At 56.3% G+C, this 24,063-nt stretch overlaps 1 protein-coding gene across 1 annotated transcript in view; it reads right to left on the bottom strand.

Moving 5' to 3' along the window:
• The window catches only part of LOC144951185 (UV excision repair protein RAD23 homolog B-like), a 67,847-nt gene extending 44,430 nt beyond the window's left edge, over nt 1–23,417 (bottom strand). Inside the window, exons 1-6 of the mRNA XM_078881327.1 lie at nt 23,181–23,417; nt 12,862–12,943; nt 10,664–10,737; nt 9,127–9,308; nt 7,691–7,779; nt 2,861–2,988 (exon numbers count right to left, since the gene is read on the bottom strand). Coding sequence (XP_078737453.1) covers nt 2,861–2,988; nt 7,691–7,779; nt 9,127–9,308; nt 10,664–10,737; nt 12,862–12,943; nt 23,181–23,246 — 621 coding nt within the window. The 5' untranslated portion in view covers nt 23,247–23,417. The remainder of the gene's footprint in view (nt 1–2,860; nt 2,989–7,690; nt 7,780–9,126; nt 9,309–10,663; nt 10,738–12,861; nt 12,944–23,180) is intronic.
• Nucleotides 23,418–24,063: the final 646 nt, after the last annotated feature.

The raw sequence follows: 24,063 nt of genomic DNA, 5'->3' as shown, positions 1-24,063 counted from the left end.
TGGCTCTGTGAGTAGCTGAGTGGCTCTGTGAGTAGCTGAGTGGCTCTGTGAGTAGCTGAGTGGCTCTGTGAGTAGCTGTGTGGCTCTGTGAGTAGCTGTGTGGCTCTGTGAGTAGCAGCGTGGCTCTGTGAGTAGCTGAGTGGCTCTGTGAGTAGCTGTGTGGCTCTGTGAGTAGCTGAGTGGCTCTGTGAGTAGCTGAGTGGCTCTGTGAGTAGCTGTGTGGCTCTGTGAGTAGCTGTGTGGCTCTGTGAGTAGCAGTGTGGCTCTGTGAGTAGCTGTGTGGCTCTGTGAGTAGCTGTGTGGCTCTGTGAGTAGCGGTGTGGCTCTGTGAGTAGCTGTGTGGCTCTGTGAGTAGCGGTGTGGCTCTGTGAGTAGCTGTGTGGCTCTGTGAGTAGCTGTGTGGCTCTGTGAGTAGCTGTGTGGCTCTGTGAGTAGCTGTGTGGCTCTGTGAGTAGCTGTGTGGCTCTGTGAGTAGCTGTGTGGCTCTGTGAGTAGCTGTGTGACTCTGTGAGTAGCAGTGTGGCTCTGTGAGAAGCAGTGTGACTCTGTGAGAAGCTGAGTGGCTCTGTGAGTAGCTGTGTGACTCTGTGAGTAGCAGTGTGGCTCTGTGAGTAGCTGTGTGGCTCTGTGAGTAGCTGAGTGGCTCTGTGAGTAGCTGTGTGACTCTGTGAGTAGCTGTGTGACTCTGTGAGTAGCTGTGTGGATCTGTGAGTAGCTGTGTGGCTCTGTGAGTAGCTGTGTGGCTCTGTGAGTGTCAGTGTGACTCTGTGAGTAGCAGTGTGGCTCTGTGAGTAGCTGTGTGACTCTGTGAGTAGCTGTGTGGCTCTGTGAGTGTCAGTGTGACTCTGTGAGTAGCAGTGTGGCTCTGTGAGTAGCTGTGTGACTCTGTGAGTAGCTGTGTGGCTCTGTGAGTAGCTGTGTGACTCTGTGAGTAGCAGTGTGGCTCTGTGAGTAGCTGTGTGACTCTGTGTGTAGCAGTGTGGCTCTGTGAGTAGCTGTGTGGCTCTGTGAGTAGCTGTGTGGCTCTGTGAGTAGCTGTGTGGCTCTGTGTGTAGCAGTGTGACTCTGTGAGTAGCTGTGTGGCTCTGTGAGTAGCTGTGTGGCTCTGTGAGTAGCAGTGTGGCTCTGTGTGTAGCAGTGTGGCTCTGTGAGTAGCAGTGTGGCTCTGTGAGTAGCTGTGTGGCTCTGTGAGTAGCGGTGTGGCTCTGTGTGTAGCAGTGTGGCTCTGTGAGTAGCGGTGTGGCTCTGTGAGTAGCAGTGTGTCTCTGTGTGTAGCTGTGTGGCTCTGTGAGTAGCTGTGTGGCTCTGTGAGTAGCTGTGTGGCTCTGTGAGTAGCGGTGTGGCTCTGTGAGTAGCGGTGTGGCTCTGTGAGTAGCGGTGTGGCTCTGTGAGTAGCGGTGTGGCTCTGTGAGTAGCGGTGTGGCTCTGTGAGTAGCGGTGTGGCTCTGTGAGTAGCTGTGTGGCTCTGTGAGTAGCTGTGTGGCTCTGTGAGTAGCTGTGTGACTCTGTGAGTAGCTGTGTGGCTCTGTGTGTAGCTGTGTGGCTCTGTGTGTAGCAGTGTGGCTCTGTGTGTAGCAGTGTGGCTCTGTGTGTAGCTGTGTGGCTCTGTGAGTAGCTGTGTGGCTCTGTGAGCAGCTGTGTGGCTCTGTGTGTAGCAGTGTGGCACTGTGTGTAGCAGTGTGGCTCTGTGTGTAGCTGTGTGGCTCTGTGTGTAGCTGTGTGGCTCTGTGTGTAGCTGTGTGGCTCTGTGTGTAGCAGTGTGGCTCTGTGTGTAGCAGTGTGGCTCTGTGAGTAGCTGTGTGGCTCTGTGAGTAGCTGTGTGGCTCTGTGTGTAGCAGTGTGGCTCTGTGTGTAGCAGTGTGGCTCTGTGTGTAGCTGTGTGGCTCTGTGTGTAGCAGTGTGGCTCTGTGTGTAGCTGTGTGGCTCTGTGTGTAGCTGTGTGGCTCTGTGTGTAGCAGTGTGGCTCTGTGTGTAGCAGTGTGGCTCTGTGTGTAGCTGTGTGGCTCTGTGAGTAGCTGTGTGGCTCTGTGTGTAGCTGTGTGGCTCTGTGTGTAGCAGTGTGGCTCTGTGTGTAGCAGTGTGGCTCTGTGAGTAGCTGTGTGGCTCTGTGAGTAGCTGAGTGGCTCTGTGAGTAGCGGTGTGGCTCTGTGAGTAGCGGTGTGGCTCTGTGAGTAGCTGTGTAGCTCTGTGAGTAGCGGTGTGGCTCTGTGAGTAGCTGTGTGGCTCTGTGAGTAGCGGTGTGGCTCTGTGAGTAGCGGTGTGGCTCTGTGTGTAGCTGTGTGACTCTGTGAGTAGCTGTGTGGCTCTGTGAGTAGAAGTGTGGCTCTGTGAGTAGCAGTGTGGCTCTGTGAGTAGCTGTGTGGCTCTGTGAGTAGCTGTGTGGCTCTGTGAGTAGCTGTGTGGCTCTGTGAGTAGCAGTGTGGCTCTGTGAGTAGCAGTGTGGCTCTGTGAGTAGCAGTGTGGCTCTGTGAGTAGCTGTGTGGCTCTGTGAGTAGCTGTGTGGCTCTGTGAGTAGCGGTGTGACTCTGTGAGTAGCTGTGTGGCTCTGTGAGTAGCGGTGTCAGTGTGGCTCTGTGTGTAGCTGTGTGGCTCTGTGAGTAGCGGTGTCAGTGTGGCTATGTGAGTAGCTGTGTGTGTAGCTGTGTGGCTGTGTGTGTAGCTGTGTCAGTGTGGCTGTGTGTAGCTGTGTGTGTAGCTGTGTGGCTGTGTGTGTAGCTGTGTGTGTAGCTGTGTGTGTAGCTGTGTGTGTAGCAGTGTGGCTCTGTGAGTAGCAGTGTGGCTCTGTGAGTAGCTGTGTGGCTCTGTGAGTAGCTGTGTGTGTAGCTGTGTGGCTGTGTGCGTAGCAGCTGCTGTCGCGCACCGTGAGGAGGTACTCGACGGCGCGGTCCGGGTTGTTGAAGCTGGAGCGCAGCGCCGCCACGACGCGCTCGCGCTCGTAGCCCATGAGCACCATCTCCTGCACCATGTTCTCGTAGGCCTGGCCCGTCACTGCCAGCCACACACAGCACCCACAATCACAATCAGCTCCCATCTGAGACATCTCCCATCAGAATCACAATCACAAGCGCGCACACAAGCGCGTACACAGGCGCGTACACAGGCGCGTACACAGGCGCGTACACAGGCGCGTACACAGGCGCGTACACAGGCGCGTACACAGGCGCGTACACAGGCGCGTACACAGGCGCGTACACAAGCGCGTACACAGGCGCGTACACAAGCGCGTACACAAGCGCGTACACAGGCGCGTACACAAGCGCGTACACAGGCGCGTACACAAGCGCGTACACAAGCGCGTACACAAGCGCGTACACAGGCGCGCACACAGGCGCGTACACAGGCGCGTACACAAGCGCGTACACAGGCGCGCACACAGGCGCGTACACAGGCGCGTACACAAGCGCGTACACAAGCGCGTACACAGGCGCGTACACAGGCGCGTACACAGGCGCGTACACAAGCGCGTACACAAGCGCGTACACAGGCGCGCACACAGGCGCGTACACAGGCGCGTACACAAGCGCGTACACAGGCGCGCACACAGGCGCGTACACAGGCGCGTACACAAGCGCGTACACAAGCGCGTACACAAGCGCGTACACAGGCGCGCACACAGGCGCGTACACAGGCGCGCACACAAGCGCGTACACAGGCGCGTACACAGGCGCGTACACAAGCGCGTACACAGGCGCGTACACAGGCGCGTACACAAGCGCGTACACAGGCGCGTACACAGGCGCGTACACAGGCGCGTACACAGGCGCGTACACAAGCGCGTACACAGGCGCGTACACAGGCGCGTACACAAGCGCGTACACAAGGGCGTACACAGGCGCGTACACAGGCGCGTACACAAGCGCGTACACAAGCGCGTACACAGGCGCGTACACAAGCGCGTACACAGGCGCGTACACAGGCGCGTACACAAGCGCGTACACAGGCGCGTACACAGGCGCGTACACAGGCGCGTACACAGGCGCGTACACAGGCGCGTACACAAGCGCGTACACAGGCGCGTACACAGGCGCGTACACAAGCGCGTACACAGGCGCGTACACAGGCGCGTACACAGGCGCGTACACAGGCGCGTACACAAGCGCGTACACAGGCGCGTACACAGGCGCGTACACAGGCGCGTACACAGGCGCGTACACAAGCGCGTACACAAGCGCGTACACAGGCGCGTACACAGGCGCGTACACAGGCGCGTACACAGGCGCGTACACAGGCGCGTACACAGGCGCGTACACAGGCGCGTACACAGGCGCGTACACAGGCGCGTACACAGGCGCGTACACAGGCGCGTACACAAGCGCGTACACAAGCGCGTACACAGGCGCGTACACAAGCGCGTACACAGGCGCGTACACAGGCGCGTACACAAGCGCGTACACAGGCGCGTACACAAGCGCGTACACAAGCGCGTACACAGGCGCGTACACAGGCGCGTACACAGGCGCGTACACAGGCGCGTACACAGGCGCGTACACAAGCGCGTACACAGGCGCGTACACAAGCGCGTACACAAGCGCGTACACAGGCGCGTACACAGGCGCGTACACAGGCGCGTACACAGGCGCGTACACAAGCGCGTACACAGGCGCGTACACAAGCGCGTACACAAGGGCGTACACAGGCGCGTACACAGGCGCGTACACAAGGGCGTACACAGGCGCGTACACAGGCGCGTACACAGGCGCGTACACAGGCGCGTACACAGGCGCGTACACAGGCGCGTACACAGGCGCGTACACAAGCGCGTACACAAGCGCGTACACAAGCGCGTACACAAGCATGTACAAGCGAGTGGTGACCACGTCTGCTGCTGCCATCTAGTGGCAACTACACCGAAAATAAAAACGTAGCGTGTAAGGACGAAGCAGTCGTGCCTCCATTCAATCCAACAACAACAACAACAATCCCCCAAAGCCGAACTGAGTTTACAAAACGATACAATGTGGTCGGTGTTGAAAGGTTTCAGGTGGGCTCAACGGTGATGCTAGCCATGGTGGTGGTGATGCTAGCCATGGTGGTGGTGATGCTAGCCACGACGGTGATGATGCTAGCCATGGTGGTGATGATGCTAGCCATGACGGTGGTGATGCTAGCCATGACGGTGGTGATGCTAGCCATGGTGGTGGTGATGCTAGCCATGGTGGTGGTGATGCTAGCCATGACGGTGGTGATGCTAGCCATGGTGGTGGTGATGCTAGCCACGGTGGTGGTGATGCTAGCCACGGTGGTGGTGATGCTAGCCATGGTGGTGGTGATGCTAGCCATGGTGGTGGTGATGCTAGCCATGGTGGTGGTGATGCTAGCCATGGTGGTGGTGATGCTAGCCATGGTGGTGGTGGTGCTAGCCACGGTGGTGGTGATGCTAGCCATGGTGGTGGTGATGCTAGCCATGGTGGTGATGCTAGCCATGGTGGTGGTGATGCTAGCCATGGTGGTGGTGATGCTAGCCATGGTGGTGGTGATGCTAGCCATGGTGGTGGTGATGCTAGCCATGGTGGTGGTGATGCTAGCCATGGTGGTGGTGATGCTAGCCATGGTGGTGGTGATGCTAGCCACGGTGGTGGTGATGCTAGCCATGGTGGTGGTGATGCTAGCCATGGTGGTGGTGATGCTAGCCATGGTGGTGGTGATGCTAGCCATGGTGGTGGTGATGCTAGCCATGGTGGTGGTGATGCTAGCCACGGTGGTGGTGATGCTAGCCACGGTGGTGGTGATGCTAGCCATGGTGGTGGTGATGCTAGCCATGGTGGTGGTGATGCTAGCCATGGTGGTGGTGATGCTAGCCATGGTGGTGGTGATGCTAGCCATGGTGGTGGTGATGCTAGCCACGGTGGTGGTGATGCTAGCCACGGTGGTGGTGATGCTAGCCACGGTGGTGGTGATGCTAGCCATGGTGGTGGTGATGCTAGCCATGGTGGTGGTGATGCTAGCCATGGTGGTGGTGATGCTAGCCATGGTGGTGGTGATGCTAGCCATGGTGGTGGTGATGCTAGCCATGGTGGTGGTTATGCTAGCCATGGTGGTGGTGATGCTAGCCATGGTGGTGGTGATGCTAGCCATGGTGGTGGTGATGCTAGCCATGGTGGTGGTGATGCTAGCCATGGTGGTGGTGATGCTAGCCATGGTGGTGGTGATGCTAGCCATGGTGGTGGTGATGCTAGCCATGGTGGTGGTGATGCTAGCCATGGTGGTGGTGATGCTAGCCATGGTGGTGGTGATGCTAGCCATGGTGGTGATGCTGGCCATGGTGGTGATGATGCTAGCCATGGTGGTGGTGATGCTAGCCATGGTGGTGGTGATGCTAGCCATGGTGGTGATGATGCTAGCCATGGTGGTGGTGATGCTAGCCATGGTGGTGGTGATGCTAGCCATGGTGGTGGTGATGCTAGCCATGGTGGTGGTGATGCTAGCCATGGTGGTGGTGATGCTAGCCATGGTGGTGGTGATGCTAGCCATGGTGGTGGTGATGCTAGCCATGGTGGTGGTGATGCTAGCCATGGTGGTGGTGATGCTAGCCATGGTGGTGGTGATGCTAGCCATGGTGGTGGTGATGCTAGCCATGGTGGTGGTGATGCTAGCCATGGTGGTGGTGATGCTAGCCATGGTGGTGATGCTGGCCATGGTGGTGGTGATGCTGGCCATGGTGGTGGTGATGCTAGCCATGGTGGTGGTGATGCTAGCCATGGTGGTGGTGATGCTAGCCACGGTGGTGGTGATGCTAGCCATGGTGGTGGTGATGCTAGCCATGGTGGTGATGCTAGCCATGGTGGTGGTGATGCTAGCCATGGTGGTGGTGATGCTAGCCATGGTGGTGGTGATGCTAGCCATAGTGGTGGTGATGCTAGCCATGGTGGTGGTGATGCTAGCCATGGTGGTGGTGATGCTAGCCATGGTGGTGGTGATGCTAGCCATGGTGGTGATGCTGGCCATGGTGGTGATGATGCTGGCCATGGTGGTGGTGATGCTAGCCATGGTGGTGGTGATGCTAGCCATGGTGGTGGTGATGCTAGCCATGGTGGTGGTGATGCTGGCCATGGTGGTGATGCTAGCCATGGTGGTGGTGATGCTAGCCATGGTGGTGGTGACGCTAGCCACGGTGGTGGTGATGCTGGCCATGGTGGTGGTGATGATAGCCATGACGGTGGTGATGCTAGCCATGGTGGTGATGCTAGCCATGGTGGTGGTGATGCTAGCCATGGTGGTGGTGGTGCTAGCCACGGTGGTGGTGATGCTAGCCATGGTGGTGGTGATGCTAGCCATGGTGGTGATGCTAGCCATGGTGGTGGTGATGCTAGCCATGGTGGTGGTGATGCTAGCCATGGTGGTGGTGATGCTAGCCATGGTGGTGGTGATGCTAGCCATGGTGGTGGTGATGCTAGCCATGGTGGTGGTGATGCTAGCCATGGTGGTGGTGATGCTAGCCATGGTGGTGGTGATGCTAGCCATGGTGGTGATGCTGGCCATGGTGGTGATGATGCTAGCCATGGTGGTGGTGATGCTAGCCATGGTGGTGGTGATGCTAGCCATGGTGGTGGTGATGCTAGCCATGGTGGTGGTGATGCTGGCCATGGTGGTGATGCTAGCCATGGTGGTGGTGATGCTAGCCATGGTGGTGGTGACGCTAGCCACGGTGGTGGTGATGCTAGCCATGGTGGTGGTGGTGACGCGCCGGTACCCAGCGTGGAGGAGGCGGCGTCGACGAGGCTGCCGCTGGTGCCGCTGGCGCTGGCGGGGGTGGGGGGCCCCGTCACCACCGCCGCTGGGCTAGGAGGGGCGGGAGGGGGTGTAGCGGGGGAGAGGGGGTGGAGGGGGCACGTGGGAGAGGGACCCACCGTCACACGCCATCACATGCGGGGCTCTGCGAGTCGATGGCCGATTCAGGGGACCGGGAAGACCAACACAACAACACGACACACACACACAGCACCACACACACACAGCACCACACACACACAGCACCACACACACACACACAGCACCACACACACACAGCACCACACACACACACACAGCACCACACACACACACAGCACCACACACACAGCACCACACACACACACAGCACCACACACACACACACAGCACCACACACACACAGCACCACACACACAACACCACACACACACACAGCACCACACACACACACAGCACCACACACACACAGCACCACACACACAGCACCACACACACACAGCACCACACACACACAGCACCACGCACACACAGCACCACACACACACAGCACCACACACACACACAGCACACACAGCACACACAGCACCACACACACACACACAGCAACACACACATACACAGCACCACACACACACACAGCACCACACACACAGCACCACACACACACAGCACTACACACACACAGCACCACACACACACACAGCACCACACACACACACAGCACCACACACACACAGCACCACACACACACACAGCACCACACACACACAGCACCACACACACACAGCACCACACACACACAGCACCACACACACACACACAGCACCACACACACACAGCACCACACACACACACACAGCACCACACACACACAGCACCACACACACACACACAGCACCACACACACACGCAGCACCACACACACGCAGCACCACACACACAGCTGGCGATGGCTCGACTCAGACTTGGCTCCGGCTCAGTCCAGCCGGCTCAAAGTTGCCGAGTCGGCTCCGAGCCACGGATCCCCGCCGCGCTGAGCGCGAGCCTCTGCCCGAGCGCGGCTGCGTGGCTCGTGCTGCGTGCGTCTCTGGCAGCGTTGAGAGCCAGAGCCGTGCGGAGCACACAGGCCGCCTCGGTTGCTCTGCTAGTTTTGTCGTTTTAATTGTTTACAAAACACGGAGGCCCGCGACGACCGTCGTGCAAGTCAAGTCCACGGATGGACAAGTTGCCAAGAGCCGTGTCGGCGCAACCGAGCCGTAGAGAAGAGATGGGGGGTGGAAGGGGGGGGCCTCACTGCCCCAGCTGAGCGAGGCCATCAGGACGGGGGGTGGGTGGGGGGGTGGGTGGGCGCTCATTTCTGTGTTCAACTCTAGCGGTGGGAGCAGCAGTGCCGGCTGGGCTGGCGAGCGCCGGTACCTGGGCGCGGGCTGTGTGGCTGGCGCGGCGCCGGTCTCCGCGGAGGGCCGGCTGGCGGGCGGTGCGGCCGCCACGGGGGCTGGCGCCGCTGGTTCCTGCGTGGCGGCGGGTGCAGCGACGGCGGCGCTGCTGCTGCTGCTGCTGGTGGCACCGCTGGTGTGAGCTCCTGCCGCGCCCTTGCCCTGCACACGGCGCAGCGCGAGTCAGCGGCGCAAGCCGTGCCGCCGGGCGCTGCTGGCGCAGGCGGCCTGTGTCCACAATCAGGATCTTTATTTAGAGTGGAGGACTCCCATGAGCTGTGGAGCTCTTTCTAACAGATGTCCAGGAGGGGCACCGGGTCAGAACGTAGCAACAACACAAAAGCACGATAGGGATGCAAAAAGAAAAGGTGAACAAATCGCTTAAAAAAAGAAAAACTACACCATTTTTATCTTACCAGGTAAGGCGCACTTTGTCAGAAGCGATCTGGCCACAAATGAAAGCGCAACCAAGTGGCTCGTCATCGTGTGGAAATTTCAAGTAGCAGCCAAATAGTCGAAACGCGTGCTTGTTGATTCGAGATGCGGAGGTAAAAAAAATGGGGCCGGAGAAAAATCCACGCGGCCACGGGAGAGAGAGAGAGACGCAGACTCCAAATATACAGCAGCAGCAGGCATCGTCAGGGTTGGGATCGAACCCACGACCTCCTGTAGACCAGGCGAGGTAGTTAACATCTCCTAGCCACCGTGATGATGATGAGAGAGAGAGAGACGCAGACTCCAAATATACAGCAGCAGCAGGCATCGTCAGGGTTGGGATCGAACCCACGACCTCCTGCGTACGAGGCGAGGTAGTTAACATCTCATAGCCACCGTGATGATGACGAGAGAGAGAGAGAGACGCAGACTCCAAATATACAGCAGCAGCAGGCATCGTCAGGGTTGGGATCGAACCCACGACCTCCTGTAGACCAGGCGAGGTAGTTAACATCTCCTAGCCACCGTGATGATGACGAGAGAGAGAGAGAGAGACGCAGACTCCAAATATACAGCAGCAGCAGGCATCGTCAGGGTTGGGATCGAACCCACGACCTCCTGCGTACGAGGCGAGGTAGTTAACATCTCCTAGCCACCGTGATGATGACGAGAGAGAGAGAGAGACGCAGACTCCAAATATACAGCAGCAGCAGGCATCGTCAGGGTCGGGATCGAACCCACGACCTCCTGCAGACCAGGCGAGGTAGTTAACATCTCCTAGCCACCGTGGCAACCCCCATTTCCCGATGCACGGGGTCACGATTCACACGAAACGATTAAGAATGATAATTGCGATTTGAAGCTTTCATGACTGCAGGATAATCCAAACTCTTTGGTTCTTTCGGTAAAGTCACGTCGGTCGAAACAAACAAAATAAAACAAATCACGACGTAGCATCGTTGTGTCTCCGCGCCAGCGCTTCTTGCGAACAAGCGACGCTACTCCAAACCGCAGCGCCACGCGACGCGCCACGCGTCGCCATCGCGAGCCCGTCGCCACGGCGACGAGTCGCCCCTCTTTACCACCATGACGACCACGAAGTTCTTGTCGTCGATCTTGTACTCCCTGAGCGTCGACTCGTCGTTCAGGATCTTGCCTGTGGACACAGCGCGGGGGGGGGGGGGCGGGGGGGGGCAACGCTCAGCAACCGTACGGCTTTGTGCTGCGAAAGGGCCGTTGCACGAAACGTCGGCCATCATATACTTTTCTTGGCACTTGCTGGCTACGTACGGCGCCAAAGAAGCTCAACATGCACACTGTGGCATTGACGAATGTGTACGAGTTAAACTATAAACTACTTTTCATTTCGATTTAAAGCTTTCGTGACTGCAGGGATTCATCTTCTTGGTTCTTTCGGTAAAGTCACGTGACTTTACCGAAAGAACCAAGAAGACTAACTACTTTTTATTTTACCAGGTAAGGCCTCACTGAACTACGTAGTTCTGTTTCAGAAGTGACCAGCCCACAACCGATAGCTCAACCAAGTGGCTTGTCGCGTGGAAATAGAAACCACCGCCAGACGCACTAGACGCACCAGACGCGTGGCGATGTTGATTCTAAACGTGGAGGGGAAAACAGGAGCACCCGGAGAAAAATCCACGCGACCACGGGGAGAGAGAGAGAGAGACACCGCAAACTCAAAATGCACAGCAGCAGCAGCAGGCGTCAGGGTCGGGACGGAACAGTTCCCAATTGTGCAATTTGCGGCGGAGTGCAAAACGTTTCACTAAATTTGAAACGCGATGCTGGCACACGGCGGCCGACCCTTGCGCGTGGCGTCACGGGATCTTTAAACGTCCGCTGCGAAGCCGACGGCGCGTGGCGTTTTCACGGTGAATGCACCGCACCGCCGTTATAACAAGGGCGGCCTATCGGATCCGAACGGCAAACCTCCGCCACGAGCGCTTGTGAACCGTGTCCCGAGTAGCGATTGCAACAATTCAGCTTCGAGATCAAAGCTGGACATTGTTCAGATCATTGAGATGAAGACCTGCAGCGGTTGAAAGATGTCTTTGTGCCAACAAGGCTGAACCGATGTCCCCCTCACGCAACGCGGCGCTTTTTGGTCCGTTCATTTCCATTGCCAATCAGTTCTGGGGCTGTCCATCCCGGCTGAGCACGCATTCTGCCCGTTCCTCGCTTAGAGCTCCCCTCCCCTCCCCAGGGCCCCTCCTCCACTTCCTCCCTCTTCAACCCCCCCGTCCGTCGTCACCTGCAGCGTGATGCCCCAAGTGCCCCCCCTCAACATCGCCGCTCCTCAACCCCCACCACCCCACCTCACTCCGTGCCACTGCCAGCGCAAGCCTAGCTGCCGAGCGCGCCGATGTGCAGGCCGCGTTCTTTCGATAAAGTCACGTAGGTGAAAATAAAATCAAATAAAAATGAAAACAACTCAGTTAAATCACGACGTTTCGGAGGCAACACGAGCCTCCGCCATCAGGCGGGACAACCACAGCAAAAACAAGTTCACCCACGTGATCCATGCAGTCACGAAAACTCGTGCGTGTGTGTGTGTGTGCCTGTGTGTGCCTGTGTGTGTGTGCGTGTGTGTGTGCGTGCGTGCGTGTGTGCGTGTGTGTGCCTGTGTGTGCGTGTGTGTGCGTGTGCGTGTGTGCGTGTGCGTGTGCCTGTGTGTGTGTGCGTGTGTGCGTGCGTGCGTGCGTGCGTGCGTGCGTGCGTGTGTGCGTGTGTGTGCCTGTGTGTGTGTGCCTGCGTGCGTGTGTGCGTGTGTGCGTGCGTGCGTGTGTGCGTGTGTGCGTGTGTGTGCCTGTGTGTGTGTGCGTGCGTGTGTGTGTGCGTGTGTGTGTGCGTGTGTGTGCTGAACTTCATTCACACCATACATAGCCCAACCGCGCTAAGCGGAGGATTGTGGCCAATTCATGTCCGTCTTGGGGCGGGCCTGCTGTGTGCACGTGTGTCGCGCACGAGGCGGTTACCCACGCAAGCAGCGGTTACCCACGCACGAGGCGGTTACCCACGCACGAGGCGGTTACCCACGCAAGCAGCGGTTACCCACGCACGAGGTGGTTACCCACGCAAGCGGCGGTTACCCACGCACGAGGCGGTTACCCACGCAAGCAGCGGTTACCCACGCAAGCAGCGGTTACCCACGCACGAGGCGGTTACCCACGCAAGCAGCGGTTACCGGGCACGAGGCAGTTACCCGCGTGCTAGGTGGTTACCCGCGTGCTAGGTGGCTACCCGCGTACGAGGTGGTTACCTGCGTAAATTAACTTGAGCCCCGAGGCCGGGAAGGCGTCTGCTCCCTTCTCCGCCTCGATCTTCTCCTTGAAGCCCTTCACCTGCAGCGCACGAGAAGAGCCCCGCAGACAAAGATCCCCCGTGTAGCCTCAAGTGACCGTTGGGGCAAGTGCCGTTAGCGAGCAGCACCTAATGACGTGGCAATGTACACGACACACCGCACCGGGTACTCATGTGAGGGTGAGTCGACCGGTTCGGATAAGCGCCACTGTGGTGTTGGCGTGAACGGGAATCGAACTCGGGTCGCCGGGTTCGTAGCGCTACACAACCGCCACACTTCCACGAACTACAACTACAACTAAGTGGCGGTGACGTCACCACGGCGCTTGTGCCAGGCCATGTGCGCGTTGAGGCCAACCCCAACCCCCACACACAGACAGACAGACACCCACACACAGACACACACACAGACAGACAGACACCCACACACAGACACACACACAGACAGACAGACACACACACACAGACACCCACACAGACACACAGACACCCACACACAGACACCCACACAGACACACAGACAGACACCCACACACAGACAACAACAACCGCCATTCGCCACTAAGTGGCGGTGACGTCACCACGACGCTTGTGCCAGGCCATGTGCACCCTGAGGCCACGTGAAGTGTCGAACGCCCGCTGGCAGGAGGTCACGGGGCAGACCCAGGTGCCACGGGTCGACTGACCGAGATGACCGAGATGACTGGCTGATCCACCACCTGTGCCCCCTACTGTGCCAACTTGCTGTGCTTTAGCCACCCGGCGCTCCGCTCGTTGTTGTGAGCGTCGCTCCTCCGCCCTCCGTTGTTGTTGGAGGGCGACTGCCTCCAACTGCCCAGTAGCGTCCTTCACGAGCCTCCTCCACTGAGGCCGATCTTGACACCGCTGGTACCAGTCATCGGCAAGTCCACTCAGCTCCACGTCCTCCTGTACCACATCACTCCATCTCTTCTCTAGCCCGTGCCGCGCCCACACACAGACACCCACACACAGACACACAGACAGACAGACACCCACACACAGACACACACAGACAGACAGAAACACAGACAGACACACACACACAGACACCCACACACAGACACCCACACACAGACACCCACACACAGACACCCACACAGACACACAGACAGACACCCACACACAGACACACACACAGACACACAGACACACACACAGACAGACACCCACACACAGACACACAGACAGACACCCACACACAGACACACACACACAGACACACAGACACACAGACACCCACACACAGACACACACACACAGACACACAGACAGACACCCACACACAGACACACACACAGACACCCACACACATACACACAGACACAGACAGACAGACACACACACACAGACAACACCCTCCCACTCAACGCCCGCGGAATCGATCCGTCACGGAGTTCTAACTCAGCCTCCGTCGACGCCCCCAGCGGGTCAACCCAGCGGCTCAACCCCAGCGGGTCAACCCCAGCGGGTCAACCCCAGCGGTTCACACGCGTCCCCCGCTGCCTCCGAGCTGTCCGTTACCAACGCTACCGTCACTTGCAGTCCCACTTAGACTCGTGCGAGCTTTACTGCCCGGCTTGGGTGAATATGTAGTGGTGGTGTTGACGCGCGCCGACAGTGATAGATCACGGGGCGGCGCGGGGTGCGTGGTTGTGCGCGCTGACACAAGGTGGGAAAGAGGATCGTGGGCAGCGCGCATTGATTGGTCAACTGGGGTGGGTGCTCTCAGCGACGTCCGCATGAAGGACTATAAAGGGGGACGCGCGGGAGCACTCGGGGGGTTGATAACCAGTTGAAGATCGAAGACGGAGTTGAAGAGGTAGGGCCCTGAGACCCCTAGTCCCGCTGTCCTTGAAGGGCCGGGACCCTGTGTGGCTCGGAGGCGGGACTGTGGGACCCCTGGTCTGACGTCCATGTGGGACGAGGCTGTGGGACCCAGAGTCGAGACGGACACCCCAGCCGGGTGGGTTCCGAGAGCCCGTGTGGGTGTAGCCAGGGGAACCCCGTGGGTTAGGCTGCAGTTAGCCACCCGTGTAATATAAGTTGGTGTTAATAAAGAGTGTGCTACCCGCAAGGTCGTCTCCCGCAAAGTTACTACATTACAAATACACACGGCCTACGCGGAGGGTTGGGGGGGGGTGCGTGACGTCAGCAGGCACACTGCGTGACGCTGCCGCATGCGGGTGACATCACAGATGTGACGTCACCGCTCACTTGCATGCAAAATATATCCATTATTGCGCCGACCCACCTCCCCCCAAAAAACTAAAGTCTATTTTTAGACTTTTTTCATTGTGTACAGTCTGGAAGCTACCCACATGGAAAATGTAAAGTTTGTTGCATGTCGGGAAGTAGGCTAAACATTTCGAACAGACACACATATTCACAAATTTCCCTTTAATAGTAGGTTTTTAGCCTTTAAACTGATACAAAACTGACACCTTTATACAAGGCATCATGTTTGCAATAACCACAACACAAGTAGTCAAAATGCAAACAAAAAGAAAACAACTCTGATGATGATAATGATATGCACTGTCCTTGAAGTTGATTGGTCCACACCCGAGTCATCTGGTCCAACAAGGGTGGAGACTAGGCTCTAAGGAAAGCTGAGGGCAAGCCAGGAGACCTCGCCGAGATGGCCGGCTTGCAGGAGCGTCCAACACGACGATTGCGTTTTGTCGACAGGAGAAATGGTGGAATTAACGCAAAGTATGCGATGTGGCTGTTACTCAACGTGTAGCGTGTGAGAGGGGCTTCCTGCCAACACACACATCGGGCCCAGCATCTCACCACAGACGAGTGTCCACCCACAGACGCTCATATTCATTTCACAATCCGTAGATGTTTCATACCGCACGGCTGAGCCCTGTTCAATGGCCGTTGACCTATTCACAGCTGCAACGGCTGCACTGCTATCGCACGGATCTGTGAGCTCGAGGTTACAGGCTTCAGAGAAAACATTGGTAGCAGTCGTCACCCTGAGAGGTACCGACGAGACACTTTCTGGCAAATGGCTCGAGGGCTATTTGAGGGTGTGAATCGCGCGAATGGTGATGATGGATTCTCGTTCGGTTCCTCACACCTGCCCAGGCCACTCGCCCGTGGGAGTGGCCACACTTGCCCTTTGACCCCGCCCTGAAGGTCACGTGGTGGTTAATAACTCCAGCCAAAAAAATACATCGCAAACCCCGTCCTCGGACACAAAGCCAGCCGCAACCCCAAATCACCGACCACTATCACAGCGACAAACACAACTCTAACCATAGCCCTAAACACAACCCAAAGCAAACTCAATCAAGCAAATCAATCAACCAACTGGTCAACCCCCCCCAACTCCAGTTTCAGTCCAAGCTCAGCCCCAAACACAGAGAGAGAAACACAATCCCCAATCCAGCTCCATCCCAAACCCAAACAACATCCTCACTGCAACATCACGAACCATCCACGGTGGCAAACTTCACTCAAAACCTCAACCACAACCCAGACTCAAAGCACAACACAACCACAACCCTTGACCCCAAGCACAACGCAACCACAACCACAACCCTGGCCCTAAGCACAACGCAGCCACAACCACAACCCTTGACCCCAAACACAACCCCAACCACAACCCTTGACTCCAAGCACAACGCAACCACAACCCTGACCCCAAGCACAACCACAACCACAACCCTGGCCCTAAGCACAACGCAGCCACAACCACAACCCTTGACCCCAAACACAACCCCAACCACAACCCTTGACTCCAAGCACAACGCAACCACAACCCTGACCCCAAGCACAACGTAGCCACAACCACAACCCTTGACCTCAAACACAACGCAGCCACAACCACAACCCTGGCCCCAAACACAAGGGGTCATTGCGTCGTTCTGGGTCGTTCTGCGTCGTTCTGCGTCGTTCTGGGTGACCAGAGTCTGCACCGTCGCCACGGCTGGAGACTTTGACTCTCTGGATCTATGGGTAAAAGTCACGGAGGTAGAAAATTAAAATAAATCACGAAGTTTCGGGCGCAACGCAAGATGACGGACGCTTGTGCTGTGCCAGAAACGTCGTGATTTATTTCGTTTCATACCTAACGTGACTTTACCGAAAGAGAAATAATAAAATAATAAAAAACACCATAAAATTCTCACGACGTTTCGGCCACAACGCAAGCAGCCGTCCTCAGGTGAAGAACAGGTCTGTCGGAAAGACAGCGTCCTAATGAACACTGCTAAGCTTGGCAGCGTATATTTAAGCTGGGTGGGAGGAGCAGAGAGCCTTGACAAGGGAGTTTACATATCAACAGAGGAATTTAGCCGTCTTTCCCCGACAGCTCTGTTCTTCACCTGAGGACGGCTGCTTGTGTTGTGGCCGAAACGTCGTGAGAATTGTATCGTTTAATTATTTTATTATTTCCCTTCTACGTGACTTTGCCGAAAGATCCAAGAATGTGAATCCCTGCAGTCACGAAAGCTTCAAACCACGACCGGAGACTTCTTTTAATTTCTCCATTCGTGCATCATCAGCGAGCACCCGGAACTGGTTTGTGCTGTGGGCGATGCGGTTTGGGGTGTAAGATCAAACCCCAGCGATGGTCTGCGTTGGGTCTTCCAGCGGATAAGGGAAGAAGATCTGCCCTCCTACCGCTCCATCGAACACACCACAGGACCGGGTCCTACAGCGGACGACCATCAGCCCACTCCGTTCCAACAACAATAACAACAACGGCACTCAAACCCCCTCTTCTCTCCGTCGCAAAACACAAGGGGGTAGAAAAAAAAACCTTCCTTCTCAGAAAATGCCATTTAAAAATAAACACCGCTCTGGATAATAAATAGTATAAATAGCCGGGCCTGGAATTAGTGAAACGGAATGTAAACACCTCTTGGCAAAAACAAAAAAAATTATTTAAAATGAAAACTCCGTGGCACACGCGTACAAACCCCAGGTACAATTTGACAGGCAACAACCAAAATAATACCGAACACCCAAGAGTTGAGGTGAGTTGAATAAGCCTGAAGACAACTGGAAACGAACGCGAGACTCGTTTAAAAGAGACGCGGGCAGCATTTGCACGTCCATCTGTGCATGTCTGACGCACAGCGCGGTGGCGAATGACACTAAAAGTAGACGAAACTTTCTGTCTAACCAAGCAAGGGTCACTAAGCTACGTGGCCATCAGAAACGACGGCTCAATGCAGCGTGGTTCATTACCTGCGTGGACATTTAGATCGGCCAAATTCTCTAAAACGCGTGGTGGTGGTGGTGTTGATGTTGATTCTAAATGTGGAGGCGAAAACCGGAGGAGCCGGAGACAAAATCCACGCGACCACGGGGCGAGAGAGAAGCAGACTCCAAAATATATAGCAGCAGCAGCAGGCATCGTCAGGGTCGGGATCGAGCCCACGACCTCCTGTATACCAGGCGAGGTAGTCAACATCTCCTGGCCACCGTGATGCTGATGAGAGACCCTGACTCCTATACAGCAGCAGGCATCGTCAGGGTCGGGATGGAACCCACGACCTCTTGTAGACCAGGCGAGGTAGTTAACATCTCATAGCCACCGTGATGAAGATGAGAGAGAGACGCAGACTCCAAATACGCAGCAGGCATTGTCAGGGGTGGGGATCAAAACCACTAACTCCTGTATAGCAGGTGAGGTAGTTAACATCTCCTAGCCACCGTGATGATGATGAGCGAGTGACGCAAATTCCAAATCTACAGCAGCAGGCGTCAGGGTCGGGATCGAGCCCACGACCTCCTGTAGACCAGGCGAGGCAGTCAACATCTCCTGGCTACCGTGATGATGAGAGACACAGACCCCAATTATACAGCAGCAGCAGCAGGCACCGTCAGTCGGTATCGAGCCCACGACCTCCTACACCCCAGGCGAGGCAGTCAACATCTCATAGCCACCGTGATGATGAGAGACACAGACCCAAATTATACAGCAGCAGCAGGCACCGTCAGTTGGGATCGAGCCCACGACCTCCTGTAGACCAGGCGAGGTAGTCAACATCTCATAGCCACCGTGATGCCCATACAACGTTAGAGCGCCACGAATCAGTGAGTGTAGTGAGTGTGTGGTGAGTGTATGGTGAGTATATGGTGAGTGTGTGATGAGTGTATGGTGAGTGTATGGTGAGTGTGTGGTGAGTGTGTGGTGTGTGGTGAATGTGTGGTGAGTGTGCGGTGAGTGTGAGGTGAGTGTGGTGAGAGTATGGTGAGAGTGTGGTGAGTGTGGTGAGTGTGTGGTGAGTGTGTGTGTAGTGAGTGAGTGTGGTGAGTGGTTGGTGAGTGAGTGGTGAGTGTATGGTGAGTGTGTGGTGAGTGTGTGGTGAGTGTGTGTGGTGAGTGAGTGTGGTGAGTGTGTCACGTGGTGAGTGTGTCACGTGGTGAGTGTGTCACGTGGTGGTGAGTGTGTCACGTGGTGAGTGTGTGGTGAGTGTGTCACGTGGTGAGTGTGGTGAGTGTGTCACGTGGTGGTGAGTGGTGAGTGTGTCACGTGGTGAGTGTGTCACGTGGTGAGCGAGTGGTGAGTGTCACGTGGTGAGCGGTGAGTGTGTCACGTGGTGAGTGTCACGTGGTGAGTGAGTGGTGAGTGTGTGGTGAGTGTGTCACGTGGTGGTGAGTGCGTCACGTGGTGGTGAGTGTGTCACGTGGTGAGTGTGAAACTTGTTCACAGGCCTCACCGTCTCATCGGGGTCCGCGTCCACCCTGAATGTGGTGAGTGTGTCACGTGGTGGTGAGTGTGTCACGTGGTGAGTGTGTGGTGAGTGTGTCACGTGGTGGTGAGTGGTGAGTGTGTCACGTGGTGGTGTGTCACGTGGTGGTGAGTGTGTCACGTGGTGAGTGTGTGGTGAGTGTGTCACGTGGTGGTGAGTGGTGAGTGTGTCACGTGGTGGTGAGTGTGTCACGTGGTGAGTGAGTGAGTGGTGAGTGTGTCACGTGGTGAGTGTGAAACTTGTTCACAGGCCCCACCGTCTCATCGGGGTCCGCGTCCACCCTGCATGTGGTGAGTGTGTCACGTGGTGGTGAGTGTGTCACGTGGTGAGTGTGTGGTGAGTGTGTCACGTGGTGGTGAGTGGTGAGTGTGTCACGTGGTGGTGAGTGTGTCACGTGGTGAGTGAGTGAGTGGTGAGTGTGTCACGTGGTGAGTGTGAAACTTGTTCACAGGCCCCACCGTCTCATCGGGGTCCGCGTCCACCCTGCATGTGGTGAGTGTGTCACGTGGTGGTGAGTGTGTCACGTGGTGAGTGTGTGGTGAGTGTGTCACGTGGTGGTGAGTGGTGAGTGTGTCACGTGGTGAGTGAGTGAGTGGTGAGTGTGTCACGTGGTGAGTGTGAAACTTGTTCACAGGCCCCACCGTCTCATCGGGGTCCGCGTCCACCCTGAATGTGGTGAGTGTGTCACGTGGTGGTGAGTGTGTCACGTGGTGAGTGTGTGGTGAGTGTGTCACGTGGTGGTGAGTGTGTCACGTGGTGGTGAGTGGTGAGTGTGTCACGTGGTGGTGAGTGTGTCACGTGGTGAGTGAGTGAGTGGTGAGTGTGTCACGTGGTGAGTGTGAAACTTGTTCACAGGCCCCACCGTCTCATCGGGGTCCGCGTCCACCCTGAATGTGGTGAGTGTGTCACGTGGTGAGTGTGTGGTGAGTGTGTGGTGAGTGTGTCACGTGGTGGTGAGTGGTGAGTGTGTCACGTGGTGGTGAGTGTGTCACGTGGTGAGTGAGTGAGTGGTGAGTGTGTCACGTGGTGAGTGTGAAACTTGTTCACAGGCCCCACCGTCTCATCGGGGTCCGCGTCCACCCTGCATGTGGTGAGTGTGTCACGTGGTGGTGAGTGTGTCACGTGGTGAGTGTGTGGTGAGTGTGTCACGTGGTGGTGAGTGGTGAGTGTGTCACGTGGTGAGTGAGTGAGTGGTGAGTGTGTCACGTGGTGAGTGTGAAACTTGTTCACAGGCCCCACCGTCTCATCGGGGTCCGCGTCCACCCTGAATGTGGTGAGTGTGTCACGTGGTGGTGAGTGTGTCACGTGGTGAGTGTGTGGTGAGTGTGTCACGTGGTGGTGAGTGTGTCACGTGGTGGTGAGTGGTGAGTGTGTCACGTGGTGGTGAGTGTGTCACGTGGTGAGTGTGAAACTTGTTCACAGGCCCCACCGTCTCATCGGGGTCCGCGTCCACCCTGCATGTGGTGAGTGTGTCACGTGGTGGTGAGTGTGTCACGTGGTGAGTGTGTGGTGAGTGTGTCACGTGGTGGTGAGTGGTGAGTGTGTCACGTGGTGGTGAGTGTGTCACGTGGTGAGTGAGTGAGTGGTGAGTGTGTCACGTGGTGAGTGTGAAACTTGTTCACAGGCCCCACCGTCTCATCGGGGTCCGCGTCCACCCTGCATGTGGTGAGTGTGTCACGTGGTGGTGAGTGTGTCACGTGGTGTGTGGTGAGTGTGTCACGTGGTGGTGAGTGGTGAGTGTGTCACGTGGTGGTGAGTGTGTCACGTGGTGAGTGAGTGAGTGGTGAGTGTGTCACGTGGTGAGTGTGAAACTTGTTCACAGGCCCCACCGTCTCATCGGGGTCCGCGTCCACCCTGAATGTGGTGAGTGTGTCACGTGGTGGTGAGTGTGTCACGTGGTGAGTGTGTGGTGAGTGTGTCACGTGGTGGTGAGTGTGTCACGTGGTGGTGAGTGTGTCACGTGGTGGTGAGTGTGTCACGTGGTGAGTGAGTGAGTGGTGAGTGTGTCACGTGGTGAGTGTGAAACTTGTTCACAGGCCCCACCGTCTCATCGGGGTCCGCGTCCACCCTGAATGTGGTGAGTGTGTCACGTGGTGAGTGTGTGGTGAGTGTGTGGTGAGTGTGTCACGTGGTGGTGAGTGGTGAGTGTGTCACGTGGTGGTGAGTGTGTCACGTGGTGAGTGAGTGAGTGGTGAGTGTGTCACGTGGTGAGTGTGAAACTTGTTCACAGGCCCCACCGTCTCATCGGGGTCCGCGTCCACCCTGCATGTGGTGAGTGTGTCACGTGGTGGTGAGTGTGTCACGTGGTGAGTGTGTGGTGAGTGTGTCACGTGGTGGTGAGTGGTGAGTGTGTCACGTGGTGGTGAGTGTGTCACGTGGTGAGTGAGTGAGTGGTGAGTGTGTCACGTGGTGAGTGTGAAACTTGTTCACAGGCCCCACCGTCTCATCGGGGTCCGCGTCCACCCTGCATGTGGTGAGTGTGTCACGTGGTGGTGAGTGTGTCACGTGGTGTGTGGTGAGTGTGTCACGTGGTGGTGAGTGGTGAGTGTGTCACGTGGTGGTGAGTGTGTCACGTGGTGAGTGAGTGAGTGGTGAGTGTGTCACGTGGTGAGTGTGAAACTTGTTCACAGGCCCCACCGTCTCATCGGGGTCCGCGTCCACCCTGAATGTGGTGAGTGTGTCACGTGGTGGTGAGTGTGTCACGTGGTGAGTGTGTGGTGAGTGTGTCACGTGGTGGTGAGTGTGTCACGTGGTGGTGAGTGTGTCACGTGGTGGTGAGTGTGTCACGTGGTGAGTGAGTGAGTGGTGAGTGTGTCACGTGGTGAGTGTGAAACTTGTTCACAGGCCCCACCGTCTCATCGGGGTCCGCGTCCACCCTGAATGTGGTGAGTGTGTCACGTGGTGAGTGTGTGGTGAGTGTGTGGTGAGTGTGTCACGTGGTGGTGAGTGGTGAGTGTGTCACGTGGTGGTGAGTGTGTCACGTGGTGAGTGAGTGAGTGGTGAGTGTGTCACGTGGTGAGTGTGAAACTTGTTCACAGGCCCCACCGTCTCATCGGGGTCCGCGTCCACCCTGAATGTGGTGAGTGTGTCACGTGGTGGTGAGTGTGTCACGTGGTGAGTGTGTGGTGAGTGTGTCACGTGGTGGTGAGTGGTGAGTGTGTCACGTGGTGGTGAGTGTGTCACGTGGTGGTGAGTGTGTCACGTGGTGAGTGAGTGAGTGGTGAGTGTGTCACGTGGTGAGTGTGAAACTTGTTCACAGGCCCCACCGTCTCATCGGGGTCCGCGTCCACCCTGAATGTGGTGAGTGTGTCACGTGGTGGTGAGTGTGTCACGTGGTGAGTGTGTGGTGAGTGTGTCACGTGGTGGTGAGTGGTGAGTGTGTCACGTGGTGGTGAGTGAGTGGTGAGTGTGTCACGTGGTGGTGAGTGTGTCACGTGGTGAGTGTGTGGTGAGTGTGTCACGTGGTGGTGAGTGTGTCACGTGGTGAGTGAGTGAGTGGTGAGTGTGTCACGTGGTGAGTGTGAAACTTGTTCACAGGCCCCACCGTCTCATCGGGGTCCGCGTCCACCCTGAATGTCTGCTGCTGCAGCGTCTTGAGCGTGATGAGCATGGCGAGCGGCCTTGCGCGAGCCTACGACGAGGTGACGATCGAGGAGGAGGTGGTGAGGAGGGTGAGGAGGTGGTGAGGTGGTGAGGAGGTGGTGAGGAGAAGGCCTCTGGCGGGTGCCAAGCGGAGACTCCTGACTCACTGTGCCGCGCATGCGCACTCGGGGGTGGGGGCGTTAACTTCGCGTCCCGGCGCTTCATGTCAGGCGAGAGGGTTTTTTTCCCTCCGGATTTAAATCGAAATTTAATTCGTCAATATTCTGTGTTTCTTTCGGTAAAGTCACGTAGCTAGAAAGGATGATAATGAAAATGAAGTGATTAGAAATATCACGGCGTTTCGATCGCAACACAAGCGGTCGAAATGTCGTGATGTTTTAAATTACTTTATTTTTATTATTAAAGAACCTCAGAATATGAATTCCCACGGTCACGAAAATTTGAAGTCAAAATTAAAAATTGATAAAATTTTCATCTCAATATGAACAAATATTTATATGAATATAAAATGTAAATAAGTATTTATCTGCATATTCATATCAATATTTATCTGAATGTTTATTTGTATAAATAGGAAATATTTATATAAATAAGTATCTGCTTTCGATTTAAAGCTTTCGTGACTGCAGGGATTCATCTTCTTGGTTCTTTCGGTAAAGTCTTCACGTAGAAGGGAAGTAATAAAATAATAAAAATAAAACATAATAAAATACTTCTCACGACGTTTCGGCCACAACGCAAGCAGCCGTCCTCAGGTGAAGAGGACGGCTGCTTGCGTTGTGGCCGAAACGTCGTGAGAATTATTTTATCATGTTTTATTTTTA

Source organism: Lampetra fluviatilis, chromosome 3, assembly GCF_964198595.1.
Source record: "Lampetra fluviatilis chromosome 3, kcLamFluv1.1, whole genome shotgun sequence".
Lineage (NCBI taxonomy): Eukaryota > Metazoa > Chordata > Hyperoartia > Petromyzontiformes > Petromyzontidae > Lampetra > Lampetra fluviatilis.
The sequence above is the reverse complement of the archived record's forward strand: the minus strand, read 5'-3'. Positions and strand labels throughout refer to the sequence as shown.